This window comes from Buteo buteo, chromosome 18 (genome assembly GCF_964188355.1).
Source record: "Buteo buteo chromosome 18, bButBut1.hap1.1, whole genome shotgun sequence".
Taxonomy (NCBI): Eukaryota; Metazoa; Chordata; class Aves; order Accipitriformes; family Accipitridae; genus Buteo; species Buteo buteo.
In genome coordinates, this window is record NC_134188.1 from 13,205,823 (window position 1) to 13,224,822 (window position 19,000).

A 19,000-nucleotide genomic window follows, 5' to 3' on the forward strand; every position below is an offset into this window, starting at 1 on the left:
TATCTCTAACGTGGTCACTAGACTGAACTCACACTTGACACAGTGCACTTCAGGGGTGCTTCTGGGCACATCTTCTTGTTTGGCATCATCCAAAAGAAAACCAATTCATATATTTTGAGTCTGCCCTTGATGGGTGCACAGTAAATTGCTGCAGTCAGGACATTCACTTCAAAAGACCACATTCCTGATACTAATGCTCTGTGTGTCTGTGGACTATAAGCACCTGCAGGGCAGGGGCAGATCCATGTATATAGCATAGGGCTGAGCAGTGAGAACTGTCTTCCTTTCAAAAGAAAGGCCCCAAAGAGAGGGTGATGCTGCCACAGGCACCCACGGTGGCTCTGCCCAGGGAGCAGGAGGTCTAGCTTGGCTCTCACCCTGGCCAGCTGCAAAACCTAAGACAGGGCTAGGCATCAAAGATAGGCTTTGCCAGTCACATAAGCAGTGATACACCATGAAACTCTTGATACAGTAGGTCAGGGTCATGGTAGGTCAGGGAGGACCCTCTGTATGTGTAACTGTCCTTTTCATTGCTTCGGGATGCTTTGATTCAAAACTGTCCTAGTGCTGGCAACCTGAGCAAGGGGGATCAGACCCATTCCTCCCCTTCACATAGTACTTCTTCACTTACACCTTTTAAACATTTATTTTTGCTCTACACTCCCACTCTGACTTCTCCTTAAAACCACACACCTGGCTTTTGTTATAGTGAGAATTTAAGGTGACCTCAGCTTGCTCAGGGAGATTTTGGGAAGAAAGCGTTGGGAAGGGTGAACTGATTTGTGACTTCTTTGGGGAAGGATGAGAGCAGAGGAAAGCAGGATGCTGTGCTGGCTTTTGTATATTGATTTGCCTGTTTTAATTCAAAGACCAAGGTGGCTAGCACCTAGAATTGGAGCTCTTTTATACTCTGTAAAACTGAAGAAATTATTAAATAATCAACACTGTTCTGAAGAAGAATGAATAAGCAAATACAACCTACTTCCCAAATTACCCTTAACAGGAAAGATGACAAAAGCCATTCCATATATTATCCAGTACTCACACTATTAGTGAATACTTCATTTCAGTAAGTGCAAAAGGATAGAATCAAATAAAGTGAAATATTAAGGCTATCAAGGTTATTTCAGAATCTAATGTAACTTTTTTTTCCTCAAATATCATTGCATATGTGAGCATCTGCAGAAAGATGAACTTTGAAAAAAAAAAATCAGCCTTAGGCTTTGTTCAAGTTACTAAATGCATTTCTGTATAAGAAACTAAAAAGAATGGTATATTGTGATATTTTTTAGTTGCTGATCTACCATACTACAGTTAAGAAAACTCCTTATTCTGATTTCAGTGATTACAGTGATAATCAAAAGTAACTAGAATTATACCACTGACTTTAAAGTGTGGTAAAAGCAGGGCCAGTAAGATCTGAATCCAACTTAGGCTTTAGACACAACTCTGAACTTTCTGACTCTATCATACAACACTGCTCTTTCCATTTGGCTGAACAATAGCCTGGCCTAGGAAATTCAAAAACTATTCCACTATCGAAAAGAAGAGCTACCAGTGTCTGCTGTGATTATTTTTTTATTTTTTTTTTCCCCATGGAGTGGCAAGTTCACTGACTTTGATAAAAACATTCCCAGACTTAGATCAGCATCTGAACAGAGAATCAGGCCCCAAGTCACCCTCTGTTCTCTACTAGTATGAAATGGATATTGCATAGAACTCATTTTAAAAGAATGCTTAACTTCTGTAGCATGAAATGTTCCTCATTATGATTTCCAGAAGATGGAGGTCAGTACAGCTGGAGTGAAAAGGACTTATTTTCAGTTAAATCTCTTCAAAGGGTGATAGCTGTGCATTACCAATGGGACTTTAACAAAGGTTTTCCTCTTTGCTATTGTGTCACAATCCACTGCCTTTAGAAAAAGAACACCTGCAATAAAATGAAGTCTGTGTAACACAATATAAAAAGTGTGGAGACTTGTTAAAGATGGAATATTGAGACCTGACCTGAAATACTGTGGCAGAAATGGTGATGATGTAAACCACAACTGAAATGGGATTTTATACAATATCTGAAGCAAGGATAAATCTTTTACAAAGCCATAAAAAAGCAATTGAGAAACAAGCTTAATTTTAACAGCTAGTGCTCACGAAAGGGCACTGTTGTTGGGGAAAGGGTGGACTGTTAAAGGCCTACAGCCACCAGAGAGGATGTTAAAGAAGGCAATGAACAAAGCAGTATTGGCTCCTTCCAAATCAGTGTTTTTTTCTCTGTTGTGAAGGCAGGTGCTGAGCTGGCACAGCGGTGCACACACCTGCCCCACACATGGCTGATCAGAGGGGAAGGATGCTTCCCACACAGCCCACAGGGCAGAGGCCTCTGCAGCATGGGCAGCTGCTGGGGAAAAAACCTGGAGAGGTGGCTCAAAGGCCATTAACCAGTGCCCTGAGCATGGCTGATTGCTTTCTTCTGCTGCTAAAGTTGTTTGCATTCAAAGCCCACTCCTGTGAAAGGCTCACTCAGACCTAAATGGGATATGCAGACTTGTAGGGAAAAAGGAGGCGAGGAAAGAGAGGAAGGGTGTAAGAAGAAGGTCACTTTACAAATCCTCCGAACCACTTGTATTCATCCTTCGTCTTCTACCACCTATTTGTTCTTTCAGCAACTGAAAGAGCCTATTTCTCGGGTCCAAACCTCATCAGTTGTGTGGTGCAGTGACAAACTGTGTTTTTATTACTGTGCAGTGTGGGACTATTATTGTGTGCAAAATCCCAGCTGCTTCACAGAAAATGAGCCTATGCAGAGACCTCCTCCTGGCTCTGCGGGGTGAGGAAGACGCTGGTGGCAGTGCTGGAGAAGAGCTATCACTTTGCACTGACATTACAGTGTTGCTTAGAAGCAACTCGGTAAAACTCTAGGGAAGAAAAGCATGGAGAGAAAGGAAATGATGAGGAAAAGACACTTTATGAATCTCCTGTCCCCCCTGGGACTAAGAAAAGATACAGAGAGCTGCTGCTATGTCCCTGAAGTAGTGTAAGTCCAACAATGCTGCTACCAGCCCAATTTACAGTGCACCATGCACATACCAAACTCTTTGGGTAATGATTTGCTCCTGTGGTTCTGTGTGAGCAGAACTAAACCTGCATTTTGGTCATGCAAATCAAAAAGATATAGAGGAAAACTGGAGACAGTGAGAGATGAGGCAGGTCCATGCCATTTCTGACCCAAGGGATAAAGAAATCCTCATTATGCAGCTAAACTACATGTAAAAGCAATGCGATCTCTCGATAAATATTTATCTGTGTTTTGCTAGCGATCCTTTGTGCCCATGTGCTGCTGCGTTCATGAAAAACAGGAAAGCAGAAGAAATTGTGGACTAACGATTGAGCTAATACTCTGTTTAATTCAGGTGTCTGGTTAATTTCTGCCTTCCTGTAAGTATTATGTTGTAATTTATTAAAGTATTATGTTTTAATTTATTATTGTTATCTTCAATTAATTATGCCAGTGATCTAAATATCATTTGCAAAAATGCCAGTTGCTAGCTTCAGTTAGTAGACACACTGGAAATTAAGATGAGAAAAACCATGTTTTTAAAACCAGCAAAATTTACAACTTGATCAATTCTTAGAAATTCAGCAGCCCAACATTACTTTTTCAGGCAAAATATTAAAAGCAGACCAAGAAGGAGTGGAATATGTCAGCTTCTGTACTTTTCTCCACTCACACATATTTACTTTCATTTTGATGGTAATAACAATAATCAATCTTGCTGTAACAGCCTGCTCCATTTTACCCATCAGAGAGATTTGGTTTCCAGTGCTAACACATACATGGTACTTTTCATCTAGATATCTCAAGGCTTTTTAAGGCTGGGGAAAAAACGAGTTAGACAGCTATGAACAGCGTTCAAGACACTGTGCAGCTACTTCCCTATCATGTTTGTTAATAAGTATTGTTAGCTATTATTAATTAGAGTTTATTGGCTTGTAATTTTTACAAGATAAGATTAATGATACTAATACTTTGCTACGTGACAACTTTACATCCATGTTTAAATTTTATTATTACAAAGTACAATGTACATTCTTTTTATTATTATGTATCAATTTAGCTGGGTACATCAAAGCATTAAATATGTGCCAGATGCTGCACAGCAGTTTTCACCTCTGTGTTTAAAGGCAAATACAACCCTGGATGAGCAACGAGGCTTTATCTTGCTGATAAGGAGCATTGACAGAGCTGAGAAAAGTGGTGCCTGTCTATTGGGAAACATCCTGTTTAGTTCTTACAGGCAGAGGAGGGCAGGGAGCAAGAAAAAAGACAGGAATCAGCCCGTCTGGTACACCAGAAGCCAGACTGATGATCTCTGACAGCAAACCTCATTCACTATGCAAAATTCAGAAGAAAATGCTGCTCACAGCGGACACCTTGGAAGACATCCTAACACACAGAGTGCTGAGGTTTGAACTTTGTCCCATGGAGATGAGTGGGAGAGGATAGAGCAGCTACAGTTGGAAAAAGAAAGGAAACCCATTGCCATTCTTGCAGAAAGGAGAAACATTTTTTTGCTGAATAGAGTCCTGTGTATGTCCATGTGCATGTGTTTATGTACGTATCTGTGTGTACAAATATAGAAACAAACACTGCAAATGTTACTGCATATGAAAATGCCTAAGAAAATAGAAATTAGGGGTAGCAATATGCTCTTTCAGAAAGAAATAAACATAAAGGTCCTAGGCAAATGCAATTACAGTTAGCTTGTGTTTTTCAGTTTGCCTTGCCAAACTTTGCATGAAGGTCACTATGGAGACAAAGTTAAACTCAATTCCTAGTAAAAATCTGCCCAAGACAACTGTCTGAAATTAGGAAGAAGTAGCAGAGTATTTAGTAGCAGAGAATGAGGAAGCAAAATACTGGACAAGCATGTTGTCTTGCTTAGTGAAGGGCTTTTTTAGATGTGGTCACTTAAAGTAGCATAGAGGTTGATCTGATTACTCTCATATTCCTTCTAGCTGTTTCCCATGCAAGCACATTATGGGTTTGGAAGAACTGATACAAGATACACAGTTCACCCACTCATAAGGTATTTTTATCTCAAGAGCTGCCTATAGATGTGCAAACAGAGCAATGAGAAACAAATGAGCTTGTCTGTGTAGATCCGTGCCTTATTTTGTGGCCTGACTCAACAAACACAGCAGGACAGGCTGGGTACACACTGCATAGGAACAAGCTTTGCAGGAAAGCTCCTGGGGGTTCTGGTAGACAAGTTTAACGTAAGTCAGTTATGCATCCTCATGGCAAAGAAAGCCAATAGCCTCTTGGACTGCATTGCCAGCAGGTCGAAGGAGGTGATCCTTCCCCTCTGCTCAGCTCTGGTGAGGCACACCTGGAGTGCTGTGTCCAGTGCTGGGCTGCCCACTACAAGAGAGACATGGGCATACTGGAGAGAGTCCAGCAAAGGGCCACAAAGGTGACTGAGGGCTTGAAGCATCTGCCATATGAGGAGAAGCTGAGAGAGCTGGGACTGTTCAGCCTGGAGAAGAAAATGTTCAGGCAGATCTTAGAATTTGTATAAACACCCAAAGGGATGATGTAGGGAAGAGGGTATCTGACTCTTCCTGGAGGTGCACAACAATAGGACAAAAGGCAAAGGACACAGGCTGCAGCACAAGAAATTCCAGCTAGGTATGGGGAAAGGGTTTTTTTTTACCATGAGGTGGTCAAGTACTGAAACAGGCCATAAAGGAAAGTTGTGGGATCTCCATACTTGAAAGTGTTCAAAATTTGACCGGATGAGTAACCTGACCTAAGCTTTCCCCATGAGCAGCAGGAATGTCCAAATGACCTTCAGAGGTCACTGCCAGCCCCAATTATTCTGTTGCTCTGTTTGTAGAACAGACATGTTCATGTCAGCACTTCACAGTCTGAATTTCAAAACTGGGTCCAAAATCTGCCTAAAAACAAAACTCAGAGCTCTAAGACTCCAGTCTTTTTTCTGGTACCTTATTTGCTCTGCAGTATTTAATATGTGCTGACAATGAGAAATTTGGCAGAAAAAGAAATGGAGACCATAACAGTTAACTTCCAACTTCAGCATTTCATGCTTTTGAAAGTTCCATACATAATTTTAAATGTTCTTTTTACATAGATTAACAGCAAAAAGAAAAAAATGACAAGCCAAAAGAAAAGGTCTAAAGTATTTACAGTTAACAAAAGTATCCATCATGATCTAAATGATTCTTATATTACACTTTTCAGTTTAATTGTAAAATCTATTTGGAGCATTGACTTGATTGTATATCTGAACACATTTCTGAGCACTGAACAAACTATAAGTAATACCTGTGAGATCAGCTATGGCTGAGCAAATGACAATCTGCTTCTCTAGTAATAAGTGTTATTAGTGTCTGCAGAAGTAAAAAGAACAGATATGATGGTTGAAGAAATAACATATGTTTTCACTGAAATCTTCAAAATTATTTTCTGTGTTACTCTTCAAATCTGACCACAATTTCATCGCTTTATTACACTTCACTCTGGCTTGCAAGTTAGCAAACAAAGAAATAACAAAAGAAATCTATGTCATGTATTTACTGGAGGTAAATTACTCCAATTAACCAAATGCAAGTAAAACTTAGAAGAGAGTGACATCACATTTCCTTAAATGTGTGTGTTTTGCTATATATTTTCAGTCCTCTTCTCTATGGAAATCATACTTGTGCTACTGACCTGTCTGTGGGTCTGTCTATCAATTTTCTAGTAAAATATTTTTTAATACATTCAGAAATTTCAGCTATATTTGAAAGGAAGACAATGCCTCTAAGGCATCGTCCAAGACATGTAGGACATATAAGACATTAAGTCTGTACAGTCTTTATTAATACTGGCTGCTGGGTGGAGAACAGAGACCCATATGTTTTTGCCACCAAAGGGATAAGAAGCACCCAGACACTACACCTCCAGTCTGACAGCTACTAGTCAGCACATGGGTACTGTCAATTTGCATGTATTTCTTGATTAGCCATAGTAAGTGCTATTTCTTGCTTGGTCAGTACATGTTTGGGGAGATTTTTATGGTGCTGGTGGTAGTGGTGGTCTAAGAAAAACAAAGCCCACAAAACCCAAGGGGGTATCAGTCCTCACTTGTTACTGTTTTAGTAATTCTAAACACTGCTTCATCCTGCTATATATAGCTTCTGGATTGCTTCAGTTGTACTATACAAATTAAGCAATGAATAAATACTAATGAGAATAAAAATAAAAATAAAAAAATATTAGTTTTGTTAAACTGGAAAGCCTGACTTGGGGTTTCACAAGTTCAGCTTAAATAGGTATCTGGTATTAAATTTGTTTGGGCTTTCTCAGTAATAAATAAAAACACATTTCTTTTGTAGGCATATTTATTTTGAAATGTGAGTTCTGTATTTTGAATAGAAATTCAGTAAATATATAATAAGATTAAAGTAATGATTTTCTAATTTTGGTGGATACACTCTTTATATTTAGGCTGACTTGACTTCTGATTTTTTGTGAATAAGCCAGAAATGTAAATAGATACACCACGTTAGAATTCAGGAAGAAAAATAAAATGGAAAGAATGAGTAAGAAAAGAGAAAAGCTCCTAGTGAAAAGTGAGAGAAACACATGGGCCTGATTTTTGCTCTGCCATATGCAGTAAATGACTACTTTGGCCTGGACTGTTCAGATGCTGTACTGCTTGCTGCCAGTATTAGCAGATTAGTTGGTAGGAAATGGAAATCACAGTGCTACAATGTGTTCCAAGTATTCATTTCATCCTAAGCAGAAAGTTCTTTGTATTAAATCCAGGGGAGCACTTTAGAAACACAACTTGGAAAGAAGAGACACACAAGCAGAGAATTTTCCATCTCTCACCGACTTTCAACCTTTGATTCAAACAGAATATTTTTGTAATTTTAAAAGACTACCTGCTGAAAGTGTCATGAAAAAAGGATGTCGATAAACAAGGACATAATGGTCCTTGACAGAAGAATATGAATCATTAGAAATGCATTCTGCTATATAAGCTGTATCTGTTATATAAAACTGTGGAGATGTCATTTTACCTTTATGTGTCTTTGTTTTAGCTCCTTTTTTCTATCTTGTCCCAGTAAGCTGGAAAGATAATGGTAAAAACAATCTCTAATTTCATGCATGTAGGAAAATGGGGCTTTGTCTCTGTTTCTGGTCACACAACACAAATAAAGGACTATCATAGGGTTTTTTTTTTAATTTAAAATGTGTGGCATATTTTTACTATGACTGTGTATGAACAGATGAAACAAAGAGCCAGGTAAGTAAACTGGGGAGACATTTAATCAGATTTAGTGAGATCACTTAACTGGTTCTAGAAAACATTCTGTTAAGCATTAAGAGTCCTCCATAACTCTTAAGAGTAGATGTGCTTTCTCAAAAATGGAAACACACTTTCTGGAAGTTCTGGGAAAAGCTGACATGAAATAGATCTTCATAAAATCATAGAATCATAGAATGGTTTGAGTTGGAAGAGACTTTAAAGATCATCTAGTTCCAACCCCCCTGCCATGGGCCGGGATACCTTCCATCTTCATTTTACTGCTTTTGCTGGTCCTGTGCAGCACTGAAACACAGTTTTGGGATTATTTCTGGGGATGAGAAGTAGTGGCCATGGCAAGCATTGCATCCCTTTGTGTCAAGGACTGTGGAGCTGCCCAAAGCACCAGCGCTGCCAAGACTGCCCTGAGAGGCCATAGAGAAGGAGCAGTCCACAACCAGAGTCACACCACCCTCAGCGGTACCTCAGGTCTACACTGGTAAATTAAAATGCATCAAGACCTGCTTGCCTTCCAAAGGCAAATCATGTTCACCACCTAAAGTGGGCAAGTAAAGAAAACGCTTATGGCAGAAGTCTTGATGTTTGTGGTCTGTCTTTCAGAGCCTGCGATTGCAGGATGATAAAGTCTGCCAGAGGAGTGTGAAGGAGAAGTTTCACTCACAGGTAACAAAAAAGCTTTCCTGGTTATGGCTGTTGTAAGATATTAAGGAGGTAGGCTGTTCTTTCACCATCCTGAGAATAAAGTCTAAAAAAAGAGCTAAAATTATCTTGGTATGCTTAAGTTACTGCAGATTCTCGAGAGTAGGTGGAGATCTACTGACTCAGATAGGCTGAAGATGCTGTCTGTCTTACTGATAAATCGAAGCAACAACTCTGTGACCCTGCAGTAATGGATGTCTTGCTCCAGTGTTGTGTTTAAACAGGGCTTTGAGCTGAGCCATGACAATTGGCACTGATACAGAAACCAAGCAAAACATTTCCAGTCACCTCCAAATATCTCCAGTTGCTACTGGAGACTGTATGCTCACATGTGGGTGATCATGACCAAAGAAGAGGAGCACAGCTTTATTAAGAACACCACCACAGTCTTGTAAGTCTTGGCATAGCGTTGAAAGGCAAGATCTGAAACCTTGTCTGAGGCTAAGACAGTAGGAGGCAATCCAAGCAAACTGGATAGAAACACTTGTGTGCAGGCTGAATGCATCTCCTGAATTTAATGCTGGCCCTACTCTCCCTTTCTAGAATGGCAATCTGAAAATGAAACTCCATCTCTCGATAGTTCACCCTTAAAGGGAGCACAGGTTTGGCCCTTGCCCAAAACATCAGCCTCACCACAGCAACATAAAAACCTGAAAGGAAGATCATACGATGATAAATGCACATCCTGGGTTGTGCACAGAAGGAGTCTGGATTTCAGATATGTCACTGGGTTCCAGGAGAAAAATATTCCCTGAAGACAAGCCTCAGGTATGGAGTGTGGAGGCAGCTTCTACACACACCAAGGCACATGGAGAGGAGAAAATAAATGAGAAAAACTAATGAACTAAGAAAAATATAGGAGACAGAAACCAGCAAGATTCAAGTTGCACAAGAAGTGAGGGATCAGCAAGACGCTGATTTTCTCAGCTGGGCAGCTGGGAGAGGACAGTGAGTAGAAGACACGAGGTCAGGTAAATGGGCACAAGGTATGGGCAGGGGAGCAGCACATGAGCTCACTTTTTTGAACACAGTCAGCGAAAAAGTCTCCAGTCTTCAGTGCTTGAGGTTCACAGTCATGAGAAGTGTGAATGTATATATATATGGGCAGTCACTTGAGAAGAAACCTACAAGCCCACAAGCCAGTTTCTCTCCCTTCATTAGCATAGATTTAAGGGCAAAGTACTTTGAGTTACGGTCTCATTACTGAGATTTAATTACTTTTCCTAAATGTTCTGCAGAACATTTACTCGTACATTGCAAAGTATTACAGTATAGTCACAACTTAGGCTCTCAATTATAGGAGAACTAGGCAGGAAAGAAGTTGAGTTAATTAGAGTCACTGAAGCTTAATCAATTTCTCTGTGTATGCAGGGAAGAGCACGCCAACTTTTAGTCCATCTGTGAAGCCACCTCACCTGTCTGCTACTGGTTATTAAAGCCTTCAAGTAAAGGGAAAAAGTCAACAGCTGATATTTTAAAATGGCTGTTATTTTGCATTTTCTACATTGAGCTAGACTCTTTTTGCTTCAATACCGTTTTTGGCAGACTAAATGTTTTGGTGTCCGAGACTGTTTCTAACTGCCCATCCTTAAGCAGCACTTGATCTCTGAAGGCAAAGTGCTTTCATTTTGGAGCTCCAAACCAGCACCCCAGGCTAACTTGCAGGTCAGCCTGTCTAGGAAGACCAGGACCTTCAAAATGGAGATTAAAGCTGCAGCTCTTCTGCATACTCTGTCTAGCCTGGCTACAATGCCGTTTCTGTTTGTACAGTGACATTCCTTTGGAAGGATGGAGAGGATCTCCAGGCACATTGGGGAAGAAGAGAATTCACATCATCTGGGAAAATTACAGAAATATTCTGAAATATATAAATTCCAATTTAATTAGGTCAAGTGTGACTATATATATTTTTTATATATATATGGGCAGTCACTACTAAGAAAAAAACCCACCCACATGCCCAAAAAACAATTTCTCTTGTTCCATTAGCATAGACTTAAGGGAAAAGGCTTTACACTTAGGTGTGAATAAACACCAGCACAAGTACAGAAGAGCTCATTTCCTGGGTAAAATTCATCCTACCCAAAATTAGACAGTAGCCAGATGAATAATTTCCTAAAAATGCTTGTATGACTGACTACAATACAGGTATGTTACAAGTTAAGTGTTAACTCCTACCCGCCACTCTTCCTGTACAGTTAATGGAAAGAGAACTCAATTAGCTTTCGGGCTTGCCCTGTAGAGGTGTCAGCCAAACTCACCTCATCTGATCTAGTCTGTTGAGGCCAGGCACTTCATTTTTATGACTTACCATGCTTGCATTAAGTACCTATTTTAAGCATGCAAAATCCAGATCTGTATGAAGTCAGAGGAGGTCAAAACCTAATCACGTTAAAATCAATATCCAATTCAGTTCCACACGATCTGAACAAAGAGCACAGGTTATGTTTCTGAAAAGGAACTGACAATGCAGGTGCCACTCTGGAAGGAAAATGAGTAGTAGCTCCTGGAAGCAAATAAAATGTACACGCGAGATCAGTGAGATCCAAACATGTACTGGATGACTTCATTTTGCTTTGAAACTGAGTGGATACTCAGTAGATACACCTACGCAGCATGGTGGGTGTACTCCAAGACTTATGGTAATATAGCATACATTTTCTAAGTCACATGTGCATGCCACGTGAAAGAAATTAGGTACATACACACCCACATACACAGCACTGAGAGAGAAATTATTTTTCTGAACGTATTTTAAAAGACCCTCAAATGGGTGTTCTGTTTTACTACAACACAGGATGAACTGGGGGAGGATTTCATTCTAAGCTATAGAAAGCACGTGTTAAAACATAATGGCATTCAGAACCAGAAGAATGGCCAAATGAGTATCTATAGCAATATGGCATCATCTGTTCTTCTGTTGGCAACAGTCATAGCAAAAGTCCTTGTTAAATCAGCCATACTATTAATTCTCAGCTTCCCTCTTTATCTTTTGCCAGTGAAAGCAAACCTGACGTATATATTTCTGTGAGTACTATTTTTTGCATTTCTGTATCACAAACGACATTTCATATTTCTGTGACTTCAGTAGCAGATGCACCATGAATGTTTTTGCAACAAAATCTTCAAAATTCTCTGACGCGCTAGCAAAGAGCAGCAGCATGGTGGCGGAGGACCTACCACCAGCAGATGGCATTCATTCCCTGCAAGTCCTGCAGCAGCAGCTGCGGGTACTGAACGGTGCACTTGCACCATATCAGCATCAAATGTGTGATCATGCGAGAACCAGGTAGTTAACCCTAAGTTATTTTCCCATCATTTGACAAAACACTCCTTTCCATGCATTTTCTTATTTTTTTCCATCATTTAAGAAAGAGCTTATACATAAGCACTATATAGAGATAGATTCACCACATCAGCAAGATTTTAGATTCACTTTACACACTACTATGGGTACTGCCTAGTGCAAGCCAGTCCGTCTGGTGCAGTATTTTCTTTATTTAATAGCAGCTTTCTGTGAATAACTGATGGAAGAAGCTGACCTTCCTTCCCAGTTCAATAGCACCTTTATTATACTATTCCTCTTGTTCATAAATACTCTGCTAAGGTCATAAAACTATCTGTTTAAACATGTGTAATAATAGTTTTAAAGCATTTTATGGCTATAAATACATGGCCTATGCTATTTGGTGAATAGAAAGTAATACTGGATTCAAATAAGCTTTTTTTTCCTCAAACAAAACTAAACTTTACCCCCAGGAAGGTATGGACTGAGGGCATCTTGGCAATTCAGCAACACCATGTTGTTCTGCCAGCCCTAAGACCCTGCTACAAGATGTATCGGACATGGAGGTGCTGGGATGCGGGGCCAAATGTGCAGCTGCCCTGACTGCTGTCACCCTTTGCCCACAGACCTGCTGAGTGGGAAAGGGGGACTCACTGCACTGACGTGCTGGTTATTAAGAGAAGAATTATACAGGAAAAGAAAATGGAGCAGGCAAGTGGATGTACAAATATAGGCCCATGAAGAAAAACAAAAAGAAAGAGCAAGCAATCTCATTTCTGTTGAGAAAATAAATGAACCGCAATGCACAATGGTATCTTATCTGGAGTTTCAGTAATTTGCTTACAGTGACATTAAAAGCACATATTACCTGTTCTAAGAGATTCTGAAGCCTCTCTATTTCACAGTCTATTACAAATTTCTTTTCTTGCCTTCGGTCCAGATCTTCTAAAAGCCGCCTGTAGCTGGCATCATTAAAATTCTCCACACAGATGGCACTCACTTGCCAGCTATTTTGTCCCGCTTTTTCCATAATAGCTTGAAGTATTGAATAACCTAAAAGAAAAGGATACAATACACTAGTAACACAATCATTGCATTTTTTGAATAGGAATTGTTCTTAATATTATGCCTCAATATTTCCTCCTGCAGGGAAAGGAATAAGAGACCGTTTGTATCCCTACCTGTGCTGCTAGCCATGATCAACGCACAGTATGCAATTAACGAAAATTACAATTTCTGTGATCAGAATGCTTGGAATGATTCTCAGCATTATGGATAATCTTCATCTGATTTATACACACAAACTCTTCCAGTCAAGCACTCAGCTTCTCAGATTGGTTTTGTATAGGTTTCTCTATCCGGGCATTTCACAACATAGCAAAGAAAAAATGAGTCTACTCATTCACAAGAAGTAATTGTATACTACAAAAGCAATATGTTAAGACACTCAAATACTTTGCTTTTTTTGTTGTTGGTTGGGTTTTTTTTTTGACAACATGTAATCCAAGCAGTTTTTAACACTTCTTAGTAAGAATTAATGTTTTCATTTATTTATACATATATGTATATGCCAGTATAGTTGTGTGAATAGGAGTTATATTGATCTATTTGAGAGATTCTATATAGCTTTAATCAATGTATGCAAAGTGATGAGAGGTCAGCGACTGAAGGGCACCATAGAAGCATTAATTATTACTACTGGCAGGATTACTGTTCTTTATCATTACCCATATTTGATGCCCCCTTTGTCATCTTTGAGGCCATTCACAGAAGGGAAAGGCAGCAGCCTCTCAGAGGTCTCCACCTGCACCTGTGGGGCAGGCTCCCTGCCTGCATCTCAGCATTCCCTGGCCACCAGCCCTTCACCTTCTTCCCTCTCCTAACTTTTTCTCACTGGGGATAAAGAAGAGCTTGTGACATATCTTAGGACAGCCTGCAAATCTAATCTTGACTTCCTGAAGTAGGAAGCATGTATTATTCCATCTTTTATCTAGAGTAAACCGTGAACATGTTTAAAGCAATGAAGATTGCACACCTCAGATCCAGAGTTAATTTTTAAGAAAGACCAAAAGGACAGATATGTTTGGAAATAACATACTGATACAAATGATACAATTCAGAGAAGGTCCCCCTGTCTAGAATCACAACACAAAATATTGTGGCTTTTTACTCGTTATATGGCTGAATTTTCCCCACTAGCTTTAAATAAAAGATTTCAACTCTTGAAAACTATCCTTAGTGGTGCGGCTACACAGTGGTGCCTCCTTTCTCTTTTCAACAAGAGGATCCCAGGCCTGACTGCAGTGACCTCCAGCTGTCATTTTAATGTACTTGAAGATGCCACTGCATGACATTTTCCCTGTAAGAAGCAGTCAGACATTCCCAAAGATTCAAGAGGAATCATTGTAAGTTACATTTCAGAAACAGTACTTTTGAGTGTGCTGTTAACTACTTATCAGAAGACCTACAAACCCACCAAAACCCAAGTTTGCCTCCAAGTAAAACAGAAGTAGACAATAGTTTTATCAGAATATGAAGATTTTATGACACATGAAAAACTAATTCTTTTGCAAATCTAGGAGTAACTGGCTCCTATGACATTTTCAGTCCTTGAAATATTAACTTAAAATCTGTATCTTCTTATCATTATGACACTATACACCCGCATTCTGAAATGAACATTTATTAATTTTTTTCTCCAATTCAGATGACATATTTAGGATAAAAATACAATTATAATGAATACACAAAATGCATAACATATTTTATCGTATAAATGAGACATTTATTTTATGAAACAGTATTTTATCTTAGAAAATGAATTCAACTACTTGATGTGTTAAGTATTAAAATATTTCTGTACTCAGCATATATTTTTAACCCAATGACTGTTATTTTTTTCAAAGAGCTATACAGCTTTCCTGCTAATTGCTGCATAATTATTCTGCTTTTCCTGTTGCTATATTTGATCTCCTTTTTGCCTGTAATTATCTCTGCAAATCATGATGAGATTCTTTCCCAAACATTGTATTTCTTGCTTCATTTCCTATTCATTTCCATATATAGACATACAACTACTCCAGTGTTACAGGGGTTCCTGCTTCATTTGCACTGTAACTTTGACTTGATCTTTGCTACAAAGGCAGTCAACATTTACTTAATTCAGCTTCCTGACACAAATTAACATTTTCTTTGATTCTGAATGAATGGTGTTTGAAACAGCAATTGACATCCCCTCATTCCCTTCTTATTTCGCTTGGACAACTTTACTAAGATGTGTTTTGATCAAACTGGGAATTTATCCCACCATAAAGCATGACAAATATCAGACAAACACATAGAAAAGCTTTTCTTCTACCTTGGATCAAGGTTTGCCTTGCCACTTTTCACTAGCAACTGCCTTTATTTAGGCATTTGAAATTTCTGTAGCTTCTTGTCAGTAGCTGGCACTCAGATGTGTGTTTTCATGTTAGCATGTCTTTTACATATAGCATAACACAGCTAAATGGTAGTAACTGGATGTGGTGCAACATCTCCATCAGAAGAGTTCAGAATCCCCGTGCAAGTAATCAGTGGCATAGTCATCTCTTCAGTGTGCAGGAACAATTTTTAATAGAACAGACTGACAAAGGTGGAGTTTCTGCAGAATGAATAAAGGCATTCACAGGCTCAGTTGGCATAAAAATTAGACATGCTGAGGAGAATGATTATTTGTCCAAAATAATTGGCTACAGCTGACAGGGAAAAAAATTAGTTGTATATAGTGCTGCAAACATTTTATGAGGCAAAAAACCTTAAACTAACCTGGGGTAATTCTCAGAAACTGAGTGCAGCATCTCTAGACAAGGTTCTTAAACTTCAGAAAGATGTTTGCCCAAGTAAAGACAGCAGACATGGATCTTACAGCTGTCATCTAAAAGGTACTTATTTTCTGGTTATCTGCTGTTTATCCTCAGTTTTTCTACAGATAGATGAATGATTCTCTCCCATGTATTGTGGAATACTATTTGTTGCATAAAAGCAAACTAAAAAAAACCCAGGCTAACTCGTATCACCTGAGCTACACAATCAGTGTTTCTCAAAACAACATTATTTAAACAAATGTTTAGGACTATGCCAATAAATAAGTAAGGTAAGTTCTCACAAATGTATATAGTAACCCTTCTTCATCAACTAATTCAACCTTGAAATGCAGATAACTTATTTATCAGAAAACACAAATTATTGTGTGCAATCATAACTGGCTGAAGCCTGGAAGTCTGTATCAACAAGCTTCTGGTCCCTCCCAGAGTTCGTTTGTTTTGGTTTTTTTTTAAATTAGCAAATCTATGAACAACATAAACCACCAATACAATTGCCTAGAAACACAGATTAAGTCCTTCCCAAATGCATGGATGCTATATGCAAGAATGGCTTCTTTTTCGTCTTTTGGGACTAGGCTTCTGAGGAATTTTCCTCAATTTACTTGGGATAAGAAGTCTGACAACTGCTTTTTGTATATCATTGCTCAAATGTAGATACTATTGACAACTGCTTAAGGGCCAGTAACAGTAATTCCAACTCAATATACTGGAACCAAACCAGAGACAGGGAAAGTCTGCAATGTTTTTATTTTCTTGATCCCTTCTCTCCTTGCTTTTCTGTTCTCTGGTCAGGTGGAATTGTGATGATCTAGCATACTGGGTTTTTTTTTCCAAAAAGATACCACACAGTCATCATGTTGGGAGACACCCCACCCCCCCCCCCCGAAACATGAAAATGAAGAGTTACTCTATTCATTTCCTGTAAAAGCAGAGCTGGAGATGCCTACCACAGAAAATCTACGTATCGGGGTTGATACTACAGCTAAGTACATTACGAACAAAAACTCAAGATTTTTTTTAACCCTGCTTCCCTCACTCCACACTCCATAGGCATTTTTCCATTGCAAAATGCATCAGCCACACAAAACCAATACTAGATGTGCACCTGGCCTTATATATGTTTAGAGAGAGATTAGTACTTCTTCAGAGAGACTTAGGTATCTTCTGGAGGCTGAATTGTGTAGAACTTTTGAGCAATTTTGGTATTTAATAACACACACTAAAAGTGCAGGGGTTTGGGAGTCTACGATTCCTCCTAGTCACTGCAACATTGCTGTAATGGGAGTCTGTACACAGCCACCCTCCATCCAAGTAGCTGAAATCATGTAATCTTTGTGATTTTAAAAGTTCAGTGGCCTTTCAGTTTTTTTTAATTTGTCTTCTGTACCAGCTAGGCTTTCCCCTATCCAATTTTGTTTCAGCAGTCAATGACTTAATTTCATTTATTTCCATTTAAATGAAAAGTAAAATCTGATATCTAAATCTCTTCAGTGTGTTCAGAATAAACTAAAGAGATAGAGCAGCATTTTCTTGACTTATTTTTCTGCTGGAATGTATATGGTTGGCTTGTTTCCTTTTCTTTTTTTCCTTTTTCTTCTTGCTTGCTTGATTGCTTTCACCAGAGATATTTCAGTGCTCAATTACAGTGTTATAATTAAATTTCAATAACTTTCATCTTCCAGCAGCCTTTTCATTCTGGGAAACTGTTTCCCCTGCCCCTCTAAGCGCATGCAGTCATTCCTGATGGTCTTGCCAGGAGACAGATAGCAAAGTGGCTGTTTGCTCTAAACAGTAGCACCTCCAGTAATAATTCTTATTTTGGAACTATTGTGCATGAGATAACTTATTATTCATTTTCTGTGATGAAGAGGACGCAATATTATTACTGTATTTGACTCTGGCTAGCAGACTGACAATACTGAATGGCCCAAGTTAACAGGTTAATATACTTGGAAACAGCATATGCAATACATTTGTTATGGCCCCAGGAGTAGAAAACATCTGATGAACATGGGTCTTTTCCAAAGATGGGCATCATATGCTGCACGTTACTGAAATGCAAATTCTTTTTCTTCTCTTTCTGGACCAATTAACTTTCAAATAGGAATTGATCCCAACAGCCACAGACACCGAAATGCTGGAGCTATTTTATGAAAGCTACTTCCACCTGTTGGAATTCGTATTAGGATCAGTAGAAGAAATAAATTTGTTATAAATCCAACATAGAACAGAAGTGAAGAATAAATGATCAAATCATTTGGTATGGATAAGCCAATATATTTGACATTTAGGATTGGATTCATGTCACTTAACTCTAGCTGTCTATAAAGTAGTTGTCTAAGTAAGTTAATCATCCAAGCTTTCATAGGAGAGACATATATCCCATAAAAAAGCATTTTTTTTGTCTTAGACATCTATCTCAGAGGTACTTTTCTCTTTCTGCAATGAATACTGAAGAAGTCTAGACATGAAGCTTAGTGAAAATACCTACCATTATCTAGCCAAATATTGGTGACATTAATCCAGACACTACAGTGATGAAAACCATACAAGAAATTTACAGTATGAGTGATGCATGATTCTACATTCAACCAATAACTACAAACACTCGAACTTAAGTGCACTTTAGTTTTCCTCATTATGATTAATACCTTGTTATTAACATATGGTTTTGTTTTAAATTTTTGGTCAGTATACAGCTTCCAGAACTCAAACACCAGTAAAATTTATAAGCTCTATCATTTAACCTTTGACATATGGTAACTCATTTGCATGCCTGTTTTTCTCTGCATTTGGAGTTGGAGCCAGAACATTCA

At 38.8% G+C, this 19,000-nt stretch overlaps 1 protein-coding gene across 3 annotated transcripts in view; it reads right to left on the minus strand.

Annotated features, from left to right (window-relative positions):
- GRIA4 (glutamate ionotropic receptor AMPA type subunit 4) overlaps nt 1-19,000 on the minus strand; it is a 240,424-nt gene that overhangs the window by 86,234 nt on the left and 135,190 nt on the right. For all 3 annotated transcript variants that reach the window (XM_075050019.1, XM_075050020.1, XM_075050021.1), the window contains exon 4: nt 13,190-13,374. In XM_075050019.1, the coding sequence (XP_074906120.1) occupies nt 13,190-13,374 (185 nt within the window). The remainder of the gene's footprint in view (nt 1-13,189; nt 13,375-19,000) is intronic.